General features: G+C 31.2%; 1 protein-coding gene across 2 annotated transcripts in view; it reads right to left on the bottom strand.

Annotated features, from left to right (window-relative positions):
* Positions 1-6,586: 6,586 nt before the first annotated feature.
* Positions 6,587-20,897, bottom strand: part of LOC107451631 (uncharacterized) — a 29,339-nt gene continuing 15,028 nt past the window's right edge. The window contains exons 1-3 of one of the 2 annotated variants that reach the window (XM_087169432.1): positions 16,351-16,510; positions 11,418-12,129; positions 6,587-8,458 (exon numbers count right to left, since the gene is read on the bottom strand). In XM_087169432.1, coding sequence (XP_087025558.1) covers positions 8,101-8,458; positions 11,418-12,115 — 1,056 coding nt within the window. In that variant the 5' untranslated portion in view covers positions 12,116-12,129; positions 16,351-16,510 and the 3' untranslated portion in view covers positions 6,587-8,100. Of the gene's footprint in view, positions 8,459-11,417; positions 12,130-16,350; positions 16,511-20,897 lie in introns of those variants that run through there. The other variant, XM_043051634.3, reaches the window with a different exon arrangement.

Genomic DNA, 20,897 nt, shown 5'->3' with positions numbered 1-20,897 from the left:
TATATATTTGCCCGATACTCCAAACACTGATGTTTCTTCTAATCTATCGTCAGTAAGTATTAAAATATGGAATAAATACAAATATATCAAATAAATATAACAATATTAACGAATAAATTGATATAAAATTGGATAGAACAAATATTTCGGACATTCACCAAAGCGACTATGTGATTGTTGACATTCACCGGTGAATGTCGACGTTCTCTAGATTTCGGTGTTTCACCGTAACATATATATATATGTTACAGAGTTCTTGCAGAAGGATTTATGAGAAGTAAAAAATTTTAGTTTTATTCTCAACGGAAATTGTCATGTAATATTTAAATCATGCATTTAGTTAATAACTTTTTGAAGCTCTCAATTTGCACCAATAATATCGTAAATTGATGAATGAAATTTTTCGATTTCATTTTCGGCAGTTACTGATATTAATTTTCACACGGTTCTTAAATATCCCGATATATTTCAAACAATATGCAAAATTCGAATTTTGCGTTAAAGTATTTACTTTTTTAAGGCAGTGATTCTATCGAATTCTTATAGTTTTTAAAACCGATATTTTTTTTACGATATTATTTATTTCAACAACCTAATCTCGAAACGAAGCACGCATTTGAGGAGTAATCCCTTTTTGAGGAGTCCGATTCACGTGATATCGTCGTCGATCGTCAAAGGATTTCATGATTTTCATTTTTTATTGTGATGATTATTTACGAATTGCGAAGATGGAAATAAAGAGTCAGTTTTTTCCCCAACAAAATGCGTAAATATCACCCATAATATAAGAATTAAAAAAAAATTTACATGTTCAATTAAAAAAAAATTATAATAGTTTTTTTTATTGTAAACACAGCGCTTTTGTTATTTTAAATGAGTAGCGTATATGTTTATTATTATTAAAAGTATCTTTCAGAAAGATATTAGTGAATATATATATATATATATATATATATATATATATATATATATATATATATATATATATATATATATATATATATATATATATATATATATATATATATATATATATATATATATATATATATATATATATGTATATATAATATAAATAAGTAGAAGGAAACACGAAGAAAGTTAAGAAAATAAATAAGTTTCATTTATTGGGCTTAAGCTGCAAGTAAACAGAACCCATTAGATAAGTTCAAAATGAAGAATAAAACAAAGAAAAATTATAGACAAATGAAAAAAAAAGGGGGGGGGGAATAATAAGTAAAAAAATAACAAACAGCAGTTAAAAAAAAGGGTTGAAATTTTATTTAAAAAACCGAGGAAAAAAAAGATATAATCTTTTCATCAGCCCACACGATTAAATCCGTAAAACATAGTGCTTTCTGATATTGTATCAATAAAGCCAAAGCAACATATATTAATACAATAGTGTGAGAAGACCTCAAAAAAATTTGTTATAAAAATTACAACAAATAAAATAGAACACAAAAAGTAAAAATAACATGTAAAAACAGAAAATAAAATAAAATAGAAAGAAAAAACAGTATGAAATGGACTATAAAGCGAGTAACGAAATCAGATCAACTTACGTGGACGGAAATTTTTCAAGAATGTTCATATTTTGTAATCTGGCAATCTTTCTGCGAAAACATTTTTAAATCATTCTTGAAAAATTTCCGTCCATGTAAGTTGATCTGATTTCGTTACTCGCTTTATAGTCCATTTTACACTGTTTTTTCTTTCTATTTTATTTTATTTTCTGTTTTTACATGTTATTTTTACTTATTTTTACTTTTTGTGTTCTATTTTATTTGTTGTAATTTTTGTAAAAAAAAATTTTGGGTGATCCTCACGCTATTGTATTAATATATTTTGCTTTGGCTTTATTGATACAATATCAGAAAGCACTCTGTTTTACGAATATAATCATGTGGGCTGATGAAAAGATTATATCTTTTTTTCCGGTTTTTTAAATAAAATTTCATCCCTTTTTTCTTTTCTTTTTTTAACTGCTGTTTGTTATTTTCTTAGCCTTGAATTGAGTTCGGTGGGAAGAATAAAACTTCATAAATACACACAACATTGATTTTTTTTTTTAAATAAAAAGAGTTTAGTTTAATTTGTCAAATAATTTAGGAAAAAGTGACAATCGAATTTCTTCTTCTGTTTCCTTTTAATTCCTCTGTAATCACGAAATAATAATAATTCACGAGATTACACAGGGAGGGGTGTGCGATTGAATGAAGAGGAAACTCCATATCATAAAAGCAGTAATCTCGTTCGTGAAACTGCAACTTTGTAACTGCAACAAGTTTTTTCTTTTGTTTGAAGGGTAAACTGCAGATTTATTGTCCCGTTGTCGTTACTAGAAGAAGTGAGAGAATTTACGTCCGCCCTACTCCTTGTCTAGCGTCCATTTCGAACAATTCAGCAAATATCGTTACTGTTTTGAAAAGAAAAAAGTAAGAAGAATAGAATACCTTAAAGAAGTATCTTTATAGCTTTGAATCAACGACTTCGAAGAAAAAATAAAATCGAAATTTCATAATAATCTTAGCACTAGAAAGACTGAAACTTAGTATATACCTATATAGCCGTAAAGCAGTCAAAATAAATGGATTGTGAAAGAATAGCTAATGTGCTCAAGAAAATTGTGTAAAACTAATTTTCAATATTTTTTATATTATTTACAATTATATAACAAGTTATTAGTAAATATTAATAGTAAAAAAAATTATATGTTGTACAAAATGTCACAAAGTTCTAAGAAATTGTGTCATTATATACATCATTGTTTTTCAAATTGAAATTAAAAAGCAGTCAAAATGACCTCTCTTGGGCAATCTAGTGCTAAAATAAAATATGAACTTCGTAATTTAAGTTATAAATTTATCGCATAATGCCCCTCAAGATAGTGTACCGAGAGATCAAAATGAAGATCCAGTTATAATGAAAATGACATTTATTTAAATAACAGAAAGCTTTTTGCAATTTCTACTTAAAAACAAGACTTCATTCAACTTCGCAATTTCATCTGTTCAAACGATTGTTCAATAGTCTGATTAATTAATGGCCAGGAACAGATTTGCGATGGCTCAGGGGTTTAGAGTTTTCGCCTTCCGATGCGGTGAACCGAGTTCGAATCCCAGCGATGGCTGGTCGGTACGAATCCGCATCCAGCTTGCACCGACCACAATGCTGACATGAAATATTCACAGTGGTAGACGAATCATGAGTTAGATTCCCTTCGCCGTCAAGCTAACCGCGGGAGGTTCTCGTGGTCTTCCTCTCCATGTAACTCAAATGTGTGTTAGTTCCCTCAAAATGTCCTCCACGAAGGCAAAATTTCTCTCAATACTTGATCCAGGAGTTCCCGTGTCTTCTGGATTGGGTTCAAAATTACAACGTTACGGAGGTAAACCCAAAATATTGGGTCGGCTGTTCAATGACGGTCATGAAATATAAAATAAAATGACAGGGAACAGGACTAGAAAAATAAATTCCCTGTGTTTTTCCTGTACATATTCTATGCAATATATTAAGAGGAAAAACACAATCATTGTGCTGTTATATGAGCTGTATTGGTCTAACTATGCTAGTTATAATTGCTGAAAAAACTTACGAGAAAAAAGGAACAGCTGAACATACTTAAAAGAAATAATGCTATAGTCAATGAAATAGTTTAATATAGCTTAAATATCACCCTTAAATATCCATTAGTCATTTTGAGTGGTTATCATTTTTTAAAAAACGAAAATAAGAAACAAAATTTCCTGTATTTTCCTAGTTTCTAAGGAAAAACTCAGAATTCCGTGTTAATTTAGGATATGTTTAAGTTCCATGTATTTTCCAGGTTTTCCCTGTGGAGTTTCAATCTTGTCTAATTAAGCAACGGGAAATTCTGTTGCCATTGTTTCTTATCTCGTAATGGGTCGTTCACTTTTGATCAACAGAAACTACATTTTCACTTTACACGGCCTGAATCAGTCAACTCCAAAATACACTTCCTATCTTCTAGTACTGTTTTTATTATTGCTTGTGTCAGCCGATTTTTTTTTTTTTTTCTAATGACTGTTACAACATAAACCCAGTTGTCACACGAAAAAGAGACATGCCGAATTTGAGATGGATAGATAGCCTAGAAAGAAAAAACCTTTAGATCCTAAACACTGAAAGCTGGGAAACGCTAGCAGGAAAAGCGTTAGCCTGGAAAAAACTTCTTGGGAAGGCCAAGGCCCACCCTGGGCTGTCGAGCCATTGATGATGATGATGTAATAACATAAACAGAAAAATCTTTCTTCGCCTTGAATAAAGTTATCTTTTTTCACCTTGTTGAGGTTCCCTATGAGGAGCACGAATGAACAAGCATCAGAAAATAATTATTTTTGAAGTAAATAAATATTTAATATAACAAAAAGAAATAAAGAATAAATTTAAGGATGGCTAAAGAATTAATTTTCTGTAGTGAACTTAAGTTATATAAACTTAAATTGTGCAGATTTATGAAAGTTATAAGTTTAATAGATGCAGACCACCAGAATATATTTCGATGTAAATTCTGTAATCGACCTAATTTAACAGTAAAAGACAGAGAAGACACTCTCTCTATGATGTATATATTTTATTTTATAACCGTCGTTCAACAGTCAACCTAATTTTGAGTTAGCGACTATCAATGTTCAACTCCGTAGCCTTGTTATTTTGAATCCAATCGAAAAGATAAAGGAACTCCTGGATCAAGTATTGGGAGAAATTTTACCTTCGTGGAGGATTTGCATTACATGGAGGGGGAAAAGAGCAAAAACCTCCCATGTTTAGCTCGATGGCAAAGCGACTCTAAACCATGATCCGTCTGCCACTGAGGACCTTCATAGTATATAGATGTTTTCGAGAACTTCATTTGAGTATCATCTCTTTGAAAAATCGCTCGATTATCATTTTCCGGCTCATATTTTTTTCTTTTTTTCCCGCCAATATCAGCAAGAAAATCATCTCCAGAAAAACAATTCTGGAGAAGGGCTTAAATTCAGATTTTATGTTTGCAATGGTAAAAGCTTGATAATGAGGGCAACTTCATAAATTGAAACTCTTTTATTTTGCATCAGTTGTCAAGCAGTCATTAACGCTTTCATACAGAGGTTATAATTGATGTGAACAACGGGGAAGAATTGTTAGTAAAAATGCTATGATTGGGAACATGGCAATTATTCATAACTGTCTCTGATGCTCTTGCGTAAGTGCCCTATCCTCTCTTTTGTACCTAATTTGCAAAAATTATATTCTCAACGTCGCAAATTCTCTTTCTCCTTCATTAAGAATTTTCGATTAAACTTTTCTTCCGCGGAATGGCGTCCTCTTAAGAAACCTCTCACCAGTCGAAGGAAAATTCTAAATATGCCTTTAGTCATCTTAATATAATTTTCACTCATAAACTAACGGCGGATTTTTACCTATTGGGCAGTATTTTTCCATACACGTAAAATGTTATCAGAATTTGAATAATTTTTTAAGCCATCGTCCAATCAGAATTTAAGATACAAAGCATGTGGTATTTTAAATTCTCTTTTAATTTTTTCTAAGAAATTAACCTAAAACAGTTCTGCCGTTAGCAGTTGTTGAAGGATAGTTAAATAGTTTACATTTAACTGTAAGATTCTATGTAAAATTTTAATTATCAGGTGATACTATGCAGCTTTATTGTTTTTATGCGGCTGAAACCGGTTTGCACTTGTTTACGTTCGTGTATCAATGGGTTAAATTAGACGATATATAATATAAATTCAACGATTGGATAAATTAGACGATATATTATATAAATATAGAATATTTATTATATCATGTATTATATTAGTATATTATAATAATGAGATCAAATTATTAGACGCAATATAGTGTTTTAATAATGACATGTTTTGCACGAGTTTATATGCAATACTTTCATATTTAAACATACATGTAATGGGTTTTTATTAAGGAAATTTTTTATATACTTCCCATTTGTATTTATTTTTAACGTAATGCATTGCAATGTTAAAGATTAATACACGAACGTAAAGAAGTGCAAACCGGTTTCAGCCGCGTGAAAACAATAAAGCTGTATAGTATCACCTAAAAACTAAGATTTTACATAGAATCAATCTTACAGTGAGTTTAATAATTTGGGCAGGGACCGTATATCATCAAAAGTTTGTTAAATACAGAGAAAAAAAAATTTAAAAAAAACCTAATATCCAAGATGGCGGGGAAAAAGGCCTCTTAAAAAATCGACAATAAAAGTGTGTACTACACCCGCTAAAATAGAGAAATTATCACTATGAGGAAATAAAACTGCTGAACGCTGAAAGTTTAGTAGAACAGAAAGCGACTGTTGCGATTTTTTATGGATTTTTCATTTCAAACTATTAAGGCATACAATATTTCAACTTCATTTTTACCCCAGGATTCTAAATAAAAAAAATTATCTAATCATATCAATTTGTGAATAGCGCATTGTCTTTTAATTTCAGTTCAAATCTTCATTAGCGAAGCAAATTTACTGTAACTAATGAAATTTTATAAATATTTTGTAATAATGAACCAAAAATAAAACGGGAAGAAAAATACAAGAACCTTTTACAATCAATTCATTCTTTATTTATATAACATGACAATATAATTGAACGAAAGGTCTAAACAAATACTATATTTACAATAACACTGTAACACCGAGCATGACTGTGGAATAACCATTACAGTGTTAAAACACTATATACAAAAAAGAGGTAGTGTAGAAATCATTACATTTCTTTTTAATTCACTCGAAATAAGTGTAAACACATTTTAATAAAATCATACAAATAAATCTATACTATTTCACTAATTATCAACTAATTGAAAAATCCAGCTTTTCGTAAATGTCACTTTGCTACCTGGATGGAAAAACAATCTGACTTTTTTAAGGCTCATTAAAATAAATCAAGCTTATTGTGTATTTGCTCATTAGCCTAAAATTATTCAGGCTAGTTGTAAAATGCATAAAAAGTGTTAGGTTGATACTAGATACATTTTCGATTAGGCTGAAACGCATTTTTCAATTGACCATTTCATTAAATAAAAACTTTATATATATATAATTTTTTTTGTAAATATAAAAAATAAAATGAACTTAAATTTGTGTCATTATAAAAAAAAATGAAGAGCAACAAACTGCTTAAAGAATATGTCACAATTCCAATTATATGTTACAATTTCAATTAAGTGCCGAACCCTGTTTACGTAACAGCATCATGTCATTATTCACTGGTCATGAGATGAAAATTTTCATTGAAAAATTGTATCAGAATGACACACACAAATTTCGTCAAAAAATTTATACACAGAAAATTTTGTCAAAAAACTTATAAGTCTGTTACTTCGATCTCTAACAGAGCATGAATTTTTCTATCACTTGGACAACGAATAAGCCCTATTTGTTTCGTGTTGTTATGTTTTGTCACTTAAATAATAAATAATATAAAATAAACAAATATATTCCGTTTCGTTAGATTCTGTCACATAATGGAACTTAATTAAATTTGCATACAGAACAGAATGGAAAAATTCGGACACTCGAAAGAAAAAAAACAATGAGGTAATTCTAAACTCTTTGTAAACGAAATAAGCTTCTCAAAACAAAGCGATTTCACAACTCACCACACTTTTACTCTCTCCGTTACCATGGTAACCTCAAATCTTGCTCCTTTTTTTCTTCCTCCGCCAGTATATTCCGAATTCTAACTTAAAATGTATTGCCGTGGGGAAAAAAAAAAAAAAGATTTTCCGTAGCCCTGGCAACGGAGAGAAGAAAATGTGACAAGTGGAAAAATCTCGTAAATTTAAGACACCTATTCTATTTACAAACAGTGAATATAGTATTTTGTCGATCAACGACAGTTGCAGAGAAAATTTAGAAGCAGTTATAAAGACTTCATATTTACTATTTTGGATAGAACAACGGATAAGCTTCGAAAAGATTCTCATTGAAAGTTTGTGGCTCATACAATGTCTCTGAAACACTTATTATGCACACCATCTTTCCAAGTCTTTGAGAGAGCAGCTCAATGGTATTGAGTTTGGTAACAGAGTTTGAGATCCCAGGTTCGATTCTCAGCTTGGCCTCACCAAATTCAATGGGATATTGTTACAACTGGTCTCAGGGTCTGATGAACTACCGGTAGCTATTAAACCCTCATTCATGAGTGTGTGGGTCAGCGTGTGCCTCCTGAGGTCGCAGTTCCTCCTGAAGACTTTTCCGCAGGAGTCACAGTTGTAGGGTTTGATGTCTGTGTGTGTGAGGAGGTGGGTCTTGAGGTTGCTCCTCTGGTTGAATGTGCGTCCACATGTGGGACACTTGTGGGGGGAGTCCTCCATGTGCAGGATCCTGTGCACTGCCAGCGTCCTCGACTGACAGAAACCCTTGCCACACTCTGTGCATTTGAAGGGTTTCTCCTTCGAGTGAATGTACCTGGAAATCAACAACGATTTACAATTAGTCTATAAATAGAAAATGCATAATTTTATTTTCATAAATCCCCACCATAATATCTATTTCAAAGCAATCTGTACAAGATATTGCATTTAACTCTTAACGCTAAATCTTAAGCCTATCTACATTACTTGAACAAGCAATTTATGCAACTGTAAGACAAAATCTAATAAGTGTATGCATGCAAAGATATCTATATCTGGAGCACGCAATTTATGTAGCCGAAACACAAAATCTGATGAGTGTTGTATATCCATAACTAGAGCACGCTATTTATGCAGTTGAAAGACAAAATCCGATAAATGTATGCATGCATCTACATTACTTGATCAAGCAATTTATGCAGCCGAAAGCCAAAATCTGATAAGTGTATGCATGCAAAAACTAGAGCACGCAATTTATGTAGTCGAAAGACAAAATCTGTTAAATGTATGCATGCAAAGGTATCTATTCTAATGCTCGCAATTTAGGAAGCCGAAAGACAAAATCAGATAAGTGTATGCAAAGATATCTATAACTAGAGCACGCAATTTATACAGACGAAAGACAAAAATCTGATAAGTGTATGCATGCAAAGATAACTTGAGCATGCAATTTATGTAGTCGAAAGACAAAATCCGATAAGTGTATGCATGCAAAGCTATCTATAACTACAGCACGCAATTTATGCATATTTATAATAATTGCATAATGGCAAATTATATATAATATATATATATATATATATATATATATATATATATATATATATATATATATATATATATATATATATATATATATATATATATATATATATATATATATATATATATATATATACTGATACGGAAATCTGTCTTTAGCATCATAATTAGACAGAGCACGTCTTCCACTTTATACCACACTCAAAAATAAGCGTGTCTGTATCATAATAGAGAAGTAGTAAATCTCAATTCAGAAGCTGCGTTCGTTCATCTATCTTTGGACTTCAAATGAGAAAAGGAAAGAAAGAAAAAAATCTCGAAAACCATTTAAGCTTAAATATCATTTTCCCCCTCATTCACTTAAAAAAAGAGCACATCAGCAAGATACAATCCAAAACAATTGGCGAGCTCCTTCATTTTCTTAAGCTTTATCTTCTTTTTTTCTTCTCAACCCCCCCCCCCTCTTCACGTGTTTTATAACTATTATTTATTCCTCTTTTTGTTCACTCTCTCTTGCACTCTAAACTTAAAAAACTTTTTTTTTTACCTCTCAAATCAAGTGCGAAGTTCCGGTAGCAAATTCTTTTCGCAACTCATACAATACTTCGAATGAGCAAACGGCCCTCGTCAAGAAAAAACAAAGAAAAAGAGGCAAATCGGGCTAGAGTCGTGCGCCCAGACTACCGGATCGTGGCGATCGTGGGGTCCGAGTGATTGAAGTACCCGGATCCGTCGTGACGTCAAGCTCGTGCCTGACCTTTAGGAATTCAGAGAATGACTTGCTTTTGTTCTACGCACGATGCCGGTATCGAACTTTTTGTTTTTTTAAAATAGCTGGGGATTACTCTTTGCATGCCCACCCCCTTCTAAAAGCATGATAAAGAGGCACGCGGTCTCGTGCGTAATATGGTGGTCCTCCCCGGGCCCTGATTGCAAGACCCCGCCGAACATACTTGGAATATCTGCTTTCGAAAAACTTAGAAGTTCCTTGATCATGATCTAGAATGTTTCTTCGAAGTCCCTTTTTTTGAATCCCATATCTTAACTTCAATCACGACTACATTGATTTCTTGTTACGTTCTTAAGACAGAACAGCATGAGGGTGACAGAGGAAGAAAGAAGATTTTTTATATTTTCTGAATAAAAATAAATTAAATTGAAAAAGAAACAATGAATAAACTTGACTATGCGAACTAAAAATCAAAAATTAAAAAAATCTTACTTCACTAATTCATCTTAAATTTCATTTCTTAACATTGAAAAGAAGAAAAAAAGGTTTTAAAAAAGTTTGCCTCATCAATTGCAAGACACTTTCATTTATTAACAGCGCAAGAAGAAAAAAAATTTCTTTAAAGTTTGCATCATTAATAAAATGGCATTTCTGTTATTGACATTGCAGAAAGCTAAATCGAAAAAAAGTTTGCCTCATCAACCAAATGGCACTTCTTTTATTGACATTACAGGAAGCTACTTTTTTTTTTTTTTTTTTTTTTTTGAAGTTTGCATCATCAATCAAATGGCACTTCATCAATTGACAATGCGAAAAATTAAATCAAAACAGTCTGCATCATCAACCAAACAGCACTTCATTCATCAACATTGTAAAAAAGCTTTTTTCAAAAAAAGCTTCATTTCCAATCAAACAGTTGTGTAGTCATTGATACTCCCCCCACCCCTCCAATGTTGAGAAAGAAAAGAAAAAAAATTTAGTAATTTTATCTGGGAAATAAAATTGGATTAAAGGTTCTACAATTTTCTTTTTTCCTCTTGAAAAAAATGGGAACTAAAAAATATTGGATTATTTTTTACTAATTGTTTATGTGAAAATTTTTAAACTCTACTTAACTGAATTAATGTAAAAATAATTTTTCTTTTTAATATTTCACTTATTAAATAGCTAATCAGATAACAGTTTATATACAAACTGTCGTAATCACTGTTTCGAACAATACTATTACCAAAGGCTTAAAAAAATTAATTATCAATATAGTGATCAGCAATTTATAGTGGACTCAATTGCTGGGTTTACAACACTCCACTATGGTTCGACTGCAGTTTCATACTTTATCGCTTTATTTTGGGCATTCTATACAATGTCTAGGCGTCCTATACAATGTCTAGGCATCCTATAGAATACCATATTTCATGCATTGGCGATATCAAAATTAAGGAGAAAAGAATACGCATTATAACGACTGACATTTTGAATCATGTAAATCAGAGTAAACTAGAACACAGAAGACGAGTCTTACCTGTGATCTCTGAGGTGGTCTTGCCTCCTGAAGGCCTTCTGACAGATGTCACACGTGTAGGGTCTCTCGTCCGTGTGGGTCCTCTCGTGGATCAACAGGTTGTAGGATTTGGTGAATCTTCTTTGGCAGAATTTGCAGATGAATTCTTTCTTTGGTCTGCTGGACACTCTGGACCTGAAGAACCTTCTCTCCAATAGACTAGCACTTCTGGAAGCTGGATGATTCGATTGCTGATCCTCCAGGGGGTGACTGAAGAGGTGGAAGAAGGAAGGATGCTGTGGTGCTTTTTGGTGTGGAATTTGGTGATGGGATGGTGGATAGTGAACGGGTAGAACCAATTGTCGGTGAATCATGCCGCCATCCAACGGCAGGACAAGGGGTGGCGGCTCGTTGTCGCTTTCATCATCACTAGCTTGATTGGCGGATTCAGCCAGTCTCGTGAAATCGAACTTTTTCCTGGGTCTTCTCCTCTGGGCCAGGATATTTTTAGGATAGGCGGTGAAGGCAGATCCCAGATGAGGTTGAATAGGAACTATGGGTGCTGGTTTGAGGGGTTGCAGGATGGGAGGTGAAATGGAATAGTCATCTCTGGAGGAGGAGGATGAGGATGGAGGTGAAGGGGATCTGCCGTATTGGCTGCTGGATGGACTGGTGGGAGTGAGAGGAGGGGTTGGTAGAAATCCCTGATGAGAATGCATTTCTTGTGGATCATCTACAAAAGAAAAATACAAAATTTTATTTCACAAATTATAGCTAACACATATGCAAACACAAGTAGGTGCATGACAATTTTGAAACTGAAATTAAAGTCATTTTTAAAATTTTATTTTATTGTTGCAATTTAATTTTCGTAAATTAAATCTATTTAATAGATATTAAGAATAGCTTTGTACAAAAAAAAAAATACAAAAAAAAAATTAAGAGCGGGAGAAAGAAGTGGAAGATAGAATAATCGCTCGTGCTATTCATAAGTAAAATAAAGGATCGTGAAAATCAATAAAACATTTCAAGTGTAATGTTCTAAATTGCAGCATCACATACAATATATAATAAGTATTATCAATGATTGCCGATAAGCAATAAGGAAGCTCATAATCAATAATTAGTGAACTCCGGAATCAGAAATATGAAAAAACAACCGCTTTCGATACTAGCGTCGAAAGTTCGAATTCCAACAATGACTTGCTGATTTCTATATGATGCAGTTCACGAACTGCACTAATTGCCTAGCTAACCCAAAATATCTTCTGTTACATGCCATGAGCCCCTTTGCCGTTTAGACTGTCGTGGAAGGCTTTCCTCTTCATGCGACACATTAGTTAATGCTGGTTTGTTTCCCAAAAGTCGTCTACGTTTTCTTAGATATTTCAATCAGTCCCTTTGTCTGAGTCGTGTTCAAAACTAAGGATTACGGTGACGAACATTAAAACCTCACATCCACGTTCGATAGGTTGATCATCAGCGGTGATAAAATTAAGGTACACAATCAATTTCAAATTATACGTCTTTTTTTATTAACTTAAATGTTTATTTAATTTCTTTTATATATTATTCACTTAATCTTATAAGTAAAAAGAAATATTTGTGTGAGAAATAGTTGAAGCTAAATAGAAATATGAAAGATATAAATGTGTCCGACAGAAATAACGTCGAAAGTAAAAATTAAAAAAAATAATAATTCATTCACCATTAAAAAAAAAATTTTTTTTAAGAAATAAAAATAAATCAAGTTTTACAAAATTGAAACAGATTATACCAATAAACTCTAGAATCATGCTTTAAATAGAAAATTTTATTTTTGCAACTTTACTTTTATTTGCTCAGCAGAATTAATTATTCATTTTTGGTGTCGGACATAAAAATTATAAAATGTGCAGTAATTTATATATTTTTGCATCATGACCTCTCTTTATATTAGTTTACTTTTTATGGTTATTTACTTCATTTCTATAATGTTTCCTTTCATTCTCAAACGAATCAGAAAAATCAATTTATTAAGAGATAATATTTCGAACTTTCTATCGTTAAAATGACACCTTATTTGCTTTAAGAATATTTATTTTGAATTTTTCATTATCTGATCGACCTAACTGTCGACCTAACGGAATTGTCCTATATCTTTACCCTGTACCATAATAAGGTGTAAATTCGATGCGATCTTAAAAAGGGGTTAAAGGGGGAAAAGAAGCAAATGAAGGAAAATAACAAACTCCTTTTCTGAAAAAATTTTTAAACTTGTTTTTTAATGTAAAAAAGAAAGTAAAAAAATGAAATTGATATAACACCGCAATTAATAATGAATAAAGAATTTCATTTTCTGTTTCAAGATTGCGGGCTTAAAGATATAGGAATCCATTTCATTTTTGTAGCATTCTATAAAATTTAACTTTAAATGTAAGCGACACAAAGTTTTTGTGTGTAATTTTTAAAGATCTTATATTTCCAAAAGAAAGAATTTATGCAATATTCCAAATTTATACAATAATAATCTCTGACAGTTGAGGTCAGTGAAAAATTTGGAATTACGGAGATAGTGCCGTAGATTAGGGCTCTTTAAAATCAGCTACAGAGTCTAACACCAGAAAAATTAATGACGAAAAGCGAAAGAATGTTATTTGTAAGTTAGCTACGAATGAATATTGTCGGACCTCTATTTAACGAAATCGAAAAATCCCGATAATAAGTTCGTTGTATGGAAAATTCGTTAAATAGAAAATCAACTTTTGAAGTACTTAAACAACACAAAACGGATTTTAAATTCATAAACCCTAGACGTAATTAAAATAGCAATAGATACACCATTATCTTGTGTTCTAGTATCGATTATTTATTTTACAAATCTTAACCATAAAAGAAAGCTGCATGGAAAGCAAGAATAGAACAAAACATTACCCAGCGCTACACTATCATGCTCCACAAATTTTCAACTAAAAAAAAGCTAAATTTATGTATAAAGATATAGCTGCATTTATTATAAAAGTAATTTTAAACATACAATACCGCATGGTTTCTTAAGTTTAATTAATACTGATAAAATCCGTTAATTTTGTCTGAGTTAGAAATGCGAGCAAAAAGGAAAAGGGATTTTACTGCTTTCTCTGAAATTTAAGTGACTTCGAAAATCAATTTCTCCCATAAAATGCGTTAACAAGTTTGAAATGCTCCGAAATCTCTCTATTCTAAAAAAAAGTTTTTGCAGTTAATTTTGTCCCCTGAAAAACTTTTTAACTACGTGATGAAAATCTAAGATTAAGGAATCAATTCATTCAGAATCTTTCAGGGAAGACATTTAGGGCATTCAAATCTTTTACATAATTTTAAATTTGTATTTATTTTAGTTTTAAAGCACGATTTTGCAGTTAATAATGAAGAATAACCGCCGTTCACAACAGCCAATCACATGTCTGAAAACGGCAAGCTTAAAAAAGCGATTTACAAGTCTGAATTTTCTTTTTCAGAGATGCAACCAATCACAAAATAGTTAGAATTTCATTCTTCAGTTTTACAACATCTCAACTTATTTCGTATTGATATATTGATTAATCTGATTATTTGTTTTCTAAAACGTTAATTCGTAAGTTTAATCTGGTTTTAAATCTCAATTCGATTTGTTTATTTACAAGTAATGCCTAAAAAGAAAAGACCTAACATTACTAAAAAGTCGCAACTCAATGCGAAAGCTAATCGAAAGCGGGAAAAATATTTATTAAAGATGATCCTATCATTAACAATATTGTATATAGAGAAATATTATAACATATATATATAATGTCAAATTTATAAATGTATTTAGCGTAAAGAAAATGCTATTGGTGCATTGTTTACTTTAATTCCGCAAAATTAATGTTTTCATTTATAGTTATTTTGCTGAATATTATTAAAATATTTTTTTAAAAATTACCCTGTTCTTAACAATATTGCTTATTGAAAAATATTATAGTGTTTGCATATATATATATATATATATATTGAATTAAATGTGTTATAAATATATTCATTTCTTTGGGACAAAGTCTGTATTATTGTGATTATCATTTTTTTTAAACAAGTTTCATATTAAGATTATATCTGCACATTGATGTTAATTTCTGACAATTTTGGCTCATTTAGAGAACAAATAGGACATAGAAGGAACTGTAGTCAACGAAAAAAAGTGACATTGATATTGACACACTGCTTATTCTGCATTTAAGAAAATTAATTCTTTTCGATGATAACAGTTAATATTCAGTTTAATATTGAAATATATGAAATCAAAGCATTCTTGGTTTTGCGAAGCAAACCAAGCAAGAATTGCGAAGCAATTCTCCGGGGGTTGGCGAGCGTCAGCGAGCAGGGGGCGGAGCCCTCTAGTATATTAAAAAATAGGAAAAGTGGATCTCAAAGAAATATTTTCAACTAAAAAAATGCTACATTTATGTATAAAATTATATCTGAGTTAATTATAAAAGTAACTTTAAACATACATTATCACATGCATTGTTAAATTGAATTGCTACTGATAAAATCCGTTAATTTTGCCTGAGTTTTTCGTTTGAAATGCAAAAAAAAAAAAAAAAAAAAAAAAAAAAATTTAAGAGATTTTACTGCTTTCTCTAAAAGTTCAGTGGCTTCGAATTATCAATATCCCCCATAAAATGCGTTAACAAGTCTGAAATGTTCTGAAATATTTTGTGGAAAGTGGATCTCAAAGAAAAGTTCGTTAAAAATAGAAAATTCACTTCACTATTTGGAAGTTATTTTACGAAGAAATGTCCAAAACGTTCTTGGTTCTTCAAAGAAAAAAAAAATCGCAAAATGGAAGCTTTTTAAATAGAAATCCGACTGTATTTTTGAAAGTGAGTACTATTAACGAGTTGTATATAAAAATCGTAAACAAATTTACAGAAGGAAAAAAGAAGAAAAAAAAAAGAGTCAAAAGCCTCAACGTTACCTGCACAATGTTGAAGTGGTGCTTACAGACCAAAATCCAGACCTCTATTAAGAGTTTCAACAACAAAGTGGAAGTGAGTTAGCAATAAGAGTCTCATGCATATGCGTAGGAGCTCCAGCGGCGCGGACGTGTTTTTATTGCGGTTGCCCGTTAAATAGCCTAGCTGTTCTAAAGGTACCGAAACAGCCACCCCCGGAAAAGTATCACACAGGTGGAAAGATATAAAATTCTAAAGAGAAACGTTTAACCTGGTGGATGTCTTACAGTAAAACCTCAAAGAAAAGGTTAATTGTCAGAAAGATTACGTACGGTTGGTTTACACAAGGTGCTCCTTCCTGCCCTCCCGGCTTCAGTTTTCGGCACGATAAAGAGGTACTTAAAACGGTACCATAGAGTGTCTTTTAGTTTACAAAATTGAGACAGAATACGAACGTATAATGTTTTAAATAAATAATTTAATTTAACCGATTGAGACTAGAAATTTAAATAATGGCAGACGATGAGATTTTTAATTAACGATTTACTACTTAAAAGAAGATAATCTCATAAATGCAATAACGTATATACATATGTTACCGTGGGTGGCCAAAATCAAGAGAATGTCGACTTTTAACTTTGAATGTCAACAATCACATAGTCGCTTTGGTGAATGTCCGAAATATTTGTTGTATCCGATTTGATATTAATTTATTCGTTGATATTATATCTATTTGATATTTTAATATCTGCTGAGGATAGATTAGGAGAAACATCATTGTTTGGAGTACCGGTTAAATGCACACTGGGCAGTGGCACTTGACCTTAAAAAAACATTCATGTAGGGCATACCGGGCAGGGGCACTTAACTAGACCTTGTATATATTTCGGACATTTACCAATTGTGATTAACTAAGTGATTGTAAACATTCACTGGAGTAAGTCAACAACAACCCATTTTAGTCATTAAGAAAAGATTCAGCTAATAAAAATTAATGAATTTTATTATTACTTATTTCTAATTATTTGCTGCATAAAAAAAAATTCTTTTTTGCACATTTTTTATTGTTTTTTTATTGCTTGTTTCTTTATAGTTTTGTTATGATATAGAATCCACTGGGCTTAAAAAGTACATTTTTTATGCTACAAGACTGCCCATAAGGTGCCTTGAATCGAATTTCCTAACTTTCTAATAGCGACCCGCGAGACTGAATCCAATTATATTTGGCAGCAGACAATCGCTTTGAAAAAGCATACAAACTAAGAAAATAATTTTGAAATATTATTTCTCAAAACTTATGCACATTGGAAGTACTGTATCAAGAGCTTGTAGCATTCGTTTTAACACTTAACGAACATCTATCTATATTTTCAAATTTTTAGTGCTCATCATTGAAATTTGATTTTCTCTGTCAACAAAATAAAATTTATAAAAAAATAATAATAATAATAATAAAAAATAGAAAAAAATACAAAAACAGTTAAATAATACAAAGTTGCTTTGATATCATAAATAATAAACTCTCTGAAAAATCGATTCAAATCTATTTGATTATCTGGACTGAATGAAAAATGATAATGTTTATTAAGTTTAAATAAATAATTTTTGTCATCATCTCTTTTTTAAGATGATCTCTTTTTTTTTCCCCTTTCATTGCGAAATTAAAATGCATGTTATTATTTTAAATTGTGGTCCTTTCTTTACAAAATATTTTATTTATTTTTTTTTCATTTATTTATTGATATTTTTTGGAGTAAGTTGACAGGCAACAAAAAATTATCAAATTTTTTTTTTTACAAAAAAATAGTTTTTGCAAAACTTTTATCTATATCACAAAACAAGAAAAAAAAGACTTTGCATTAACATATGAGCGTGACTGTACTATTTTTTTTAAATTATTATTCTCAAAAAAAAAGGGGGGGGGGAGAAAAAAAAAACGTTTGATGAACACATTTAAAATATCGATATAGTTCCATATACAAGTTTACACACTATACTAGTACTGTTATTGCTACTTATATGTTCATCAATATAAAAAAATACTTTACATATTGTTAACACAAATACTTTACAACAAAAACTTTACATATTGATGCACAATGTTAAAAGTGTTATACTTGCTCAAATTTTGTTCGATTCTTTTTCCTTGGGTATTAAATGCGTAAAACATGTATTTTATTTATTTTCTATTATTAGTATTTCCAAAAAAAAAAATAAATAAATAAATAAATAAAATAAACAAAAAAATAATTTTAAAAAAACTTCGAACATTTAAAATACTGATATAGTTCCATACACAAGTTTATATACTATACTTATTGCTACTTATACATTCATCAATATCAAAAGATACGGACATTGTTAATACTGTTGTATATTATACTTGCACAAATTTTGTCAGTTTTTTCCCCCTAGTATTAAATGTGCCAAATATTCTCAGGTTATAAATAATCCTGCTAAGTCTTGTGGTCAATAATAGCGAATGTTTGCATTCCTATTTCATCACCTGAGTGTAACAGCTTCATTGCAAACTATAAAACCTGTCAGGTGTTGTTGCAGGCCTTCACATGGGAAACAAATAAATAGAATGCTCCTAGTTTCGAAAAGTAAACACAATGTATCGATTTCCAGAGAAAACATTCTCAGGAAGGCCATATTTCATGCCCTGGAAATGAGCATCACAGAAACATTCCAAGAATTGGAATTCTACAAACATTGTCACCATTCGACACGGTTTCAAGAATTGCCACTGACAAATTGGGCCACCGCCTTGTAAGTTCCCACGCCTCGCACCACATTTTATTACCTTCTGCAGAGTGCGGGGGGTCTCCTTTTCCTCTTCCAATTCTGCACTCTTTTCTACGCTGATTAGCGCTTAACCAGAAAATCACCTTCTTATCTGCAGTTGTTAACCACATGCAGAGTAGGGTTCTTGTGGCCGCGAGTCTTTTTCCCACGTTCAGGTTTCGATCCGGAACCAAATGCACACCTAATTGGCAGCCCTCCTCCTCATTGCAACAAATTGGATGGTTTGCCTAATTAAATGGCTCACTTAGTTCCCCTCGAAGAAAATCGTTCGATGATACCTCAAGAGGGTAACGGCTTATTTACTCGAATTTAATCACCGGGAGAAATTTTTGAGACAGTTTTCTTGTAGAGAACTTCTATTTTAACACTTTTTACACCACTGAAAATTTCGAGCCATGTTGCATCAAAAATTGGTAATTATTTGCTACAGTAAAATGGAGATCAATTTTACCATATTTTAGCATTTTCACTAGCTCCAATTATCAGAAGGTTGCACCAAAAGTAGAAGTTTCAAAGAGATTGAAACACTAATTTTTTTTTAGAAAAGAAGGGAAAGGGTGCTCCAGTATTAAGTATTTCTAAAGAGCACAATTTCAGGGCAAGGTAGCACCTTAAATTGATATTTAACTATCACCAAAATATTAGGAAAACTATTTACCGGTTACCATTTTTCTCCGAGAACTTTCTACGCTGTTAAAAACCACACTTTCTACTCTGCTAAAAATTCCGCGTCATATTGCACCAAAAATTGGTATTCATTTGCTAGTTACAATAAAATGGAGCTCAATTTTACCGTAGTTTAGTATTTTCAGTAACTCCAAATATCAGAAGGTTGCACCAAAAGTAGGTGTTTTAAAGAGATAAAACACCCATTTTTTTTTTCATAAAAGGAGGGAAAAGTTGCACCACGATTAAGTATTTCACCATTTTTTTTTCTTCCTTTTTCATATATATAAAAGCAGAGAAACGTTGCACCATTATTAACTATTTCTAAAGGTCACAAATCCTGGGCAAGGTTGCACTATAAATTGGGATTTAACTATCACCAAAATATTGCGAACACTATTTACTGTAAGTACAGTCCATTGCACCATAAAAAAAACCTTTTAATTAACCAAACTGAGGGGCAATAAGAAACTTTGCACCAAATACTAATTAGAGATTTACCGCGTTTTTTTTTTTTTTTTTTTTTCAGTGTAGATGAAGTCGAAAATCTGATAAAAATTGTAATCTGATGAAAACTTTACGAATTGATTCACCGAATACAGGCAAATTATTGCTGCACAGGATATTCTAACTAAATTTTGTTAGAATGTAGAATTCTGGTCTAGTTTTTACTACCAGAACAAAATTTTACTTTTTTTGAAATTATTTGTTTTTCACGATTGGCAAACTGTACTACAAAATTATGACTGAACGTGATTCGTAAAGATAATCATGAAATTTAGAACAGAATTCACTTTTTGTAGAATTGTTTGCTTAAATTTTTGCTCCATAAAAGACTTATTACTGCTGCACAACGGGAACGAATTATAATTGGATTTTGTTCGTAAGGAAAACTTTAAAAATTTGAAATCATATTCGACAAAATTATGACTGAACATAATTCGTACAGAAAATCGTAAAATTTAGAACATAATTCACTTTTTGTGGAATTGTTTGCTTAAATTTTTACTCCATAAAAGACTAATTACTGCTGCACAACGAGAACGAACTATAATTGAATATTGTTAGTAAAGAAAACTTTAAAAGTTAAAACCAT

Source organism: Parasteatoda tepidariorum, chromosome 8 (genome assembly GCF_982258835.1).
Source record: "Parasteatoda tepidariorum strain Cologne lab strain chromosome 8, Ptep-v5.0, whole genome shotgun sequence".
In the NCBI taxonomy this organism is placed as follows: domain Eukaryota; kingdom Metazoa; phylum Arthropoda; class Arachnida; order Araneae; family Theridiidae; genus Parasteatoda; species Parasteatoda tepidariorum.
The sequence above is the reverse complement of the archived record's forward strand: the minus strand, read 5'-3'. Positions and strand labels throughout refer to the sequence as shown.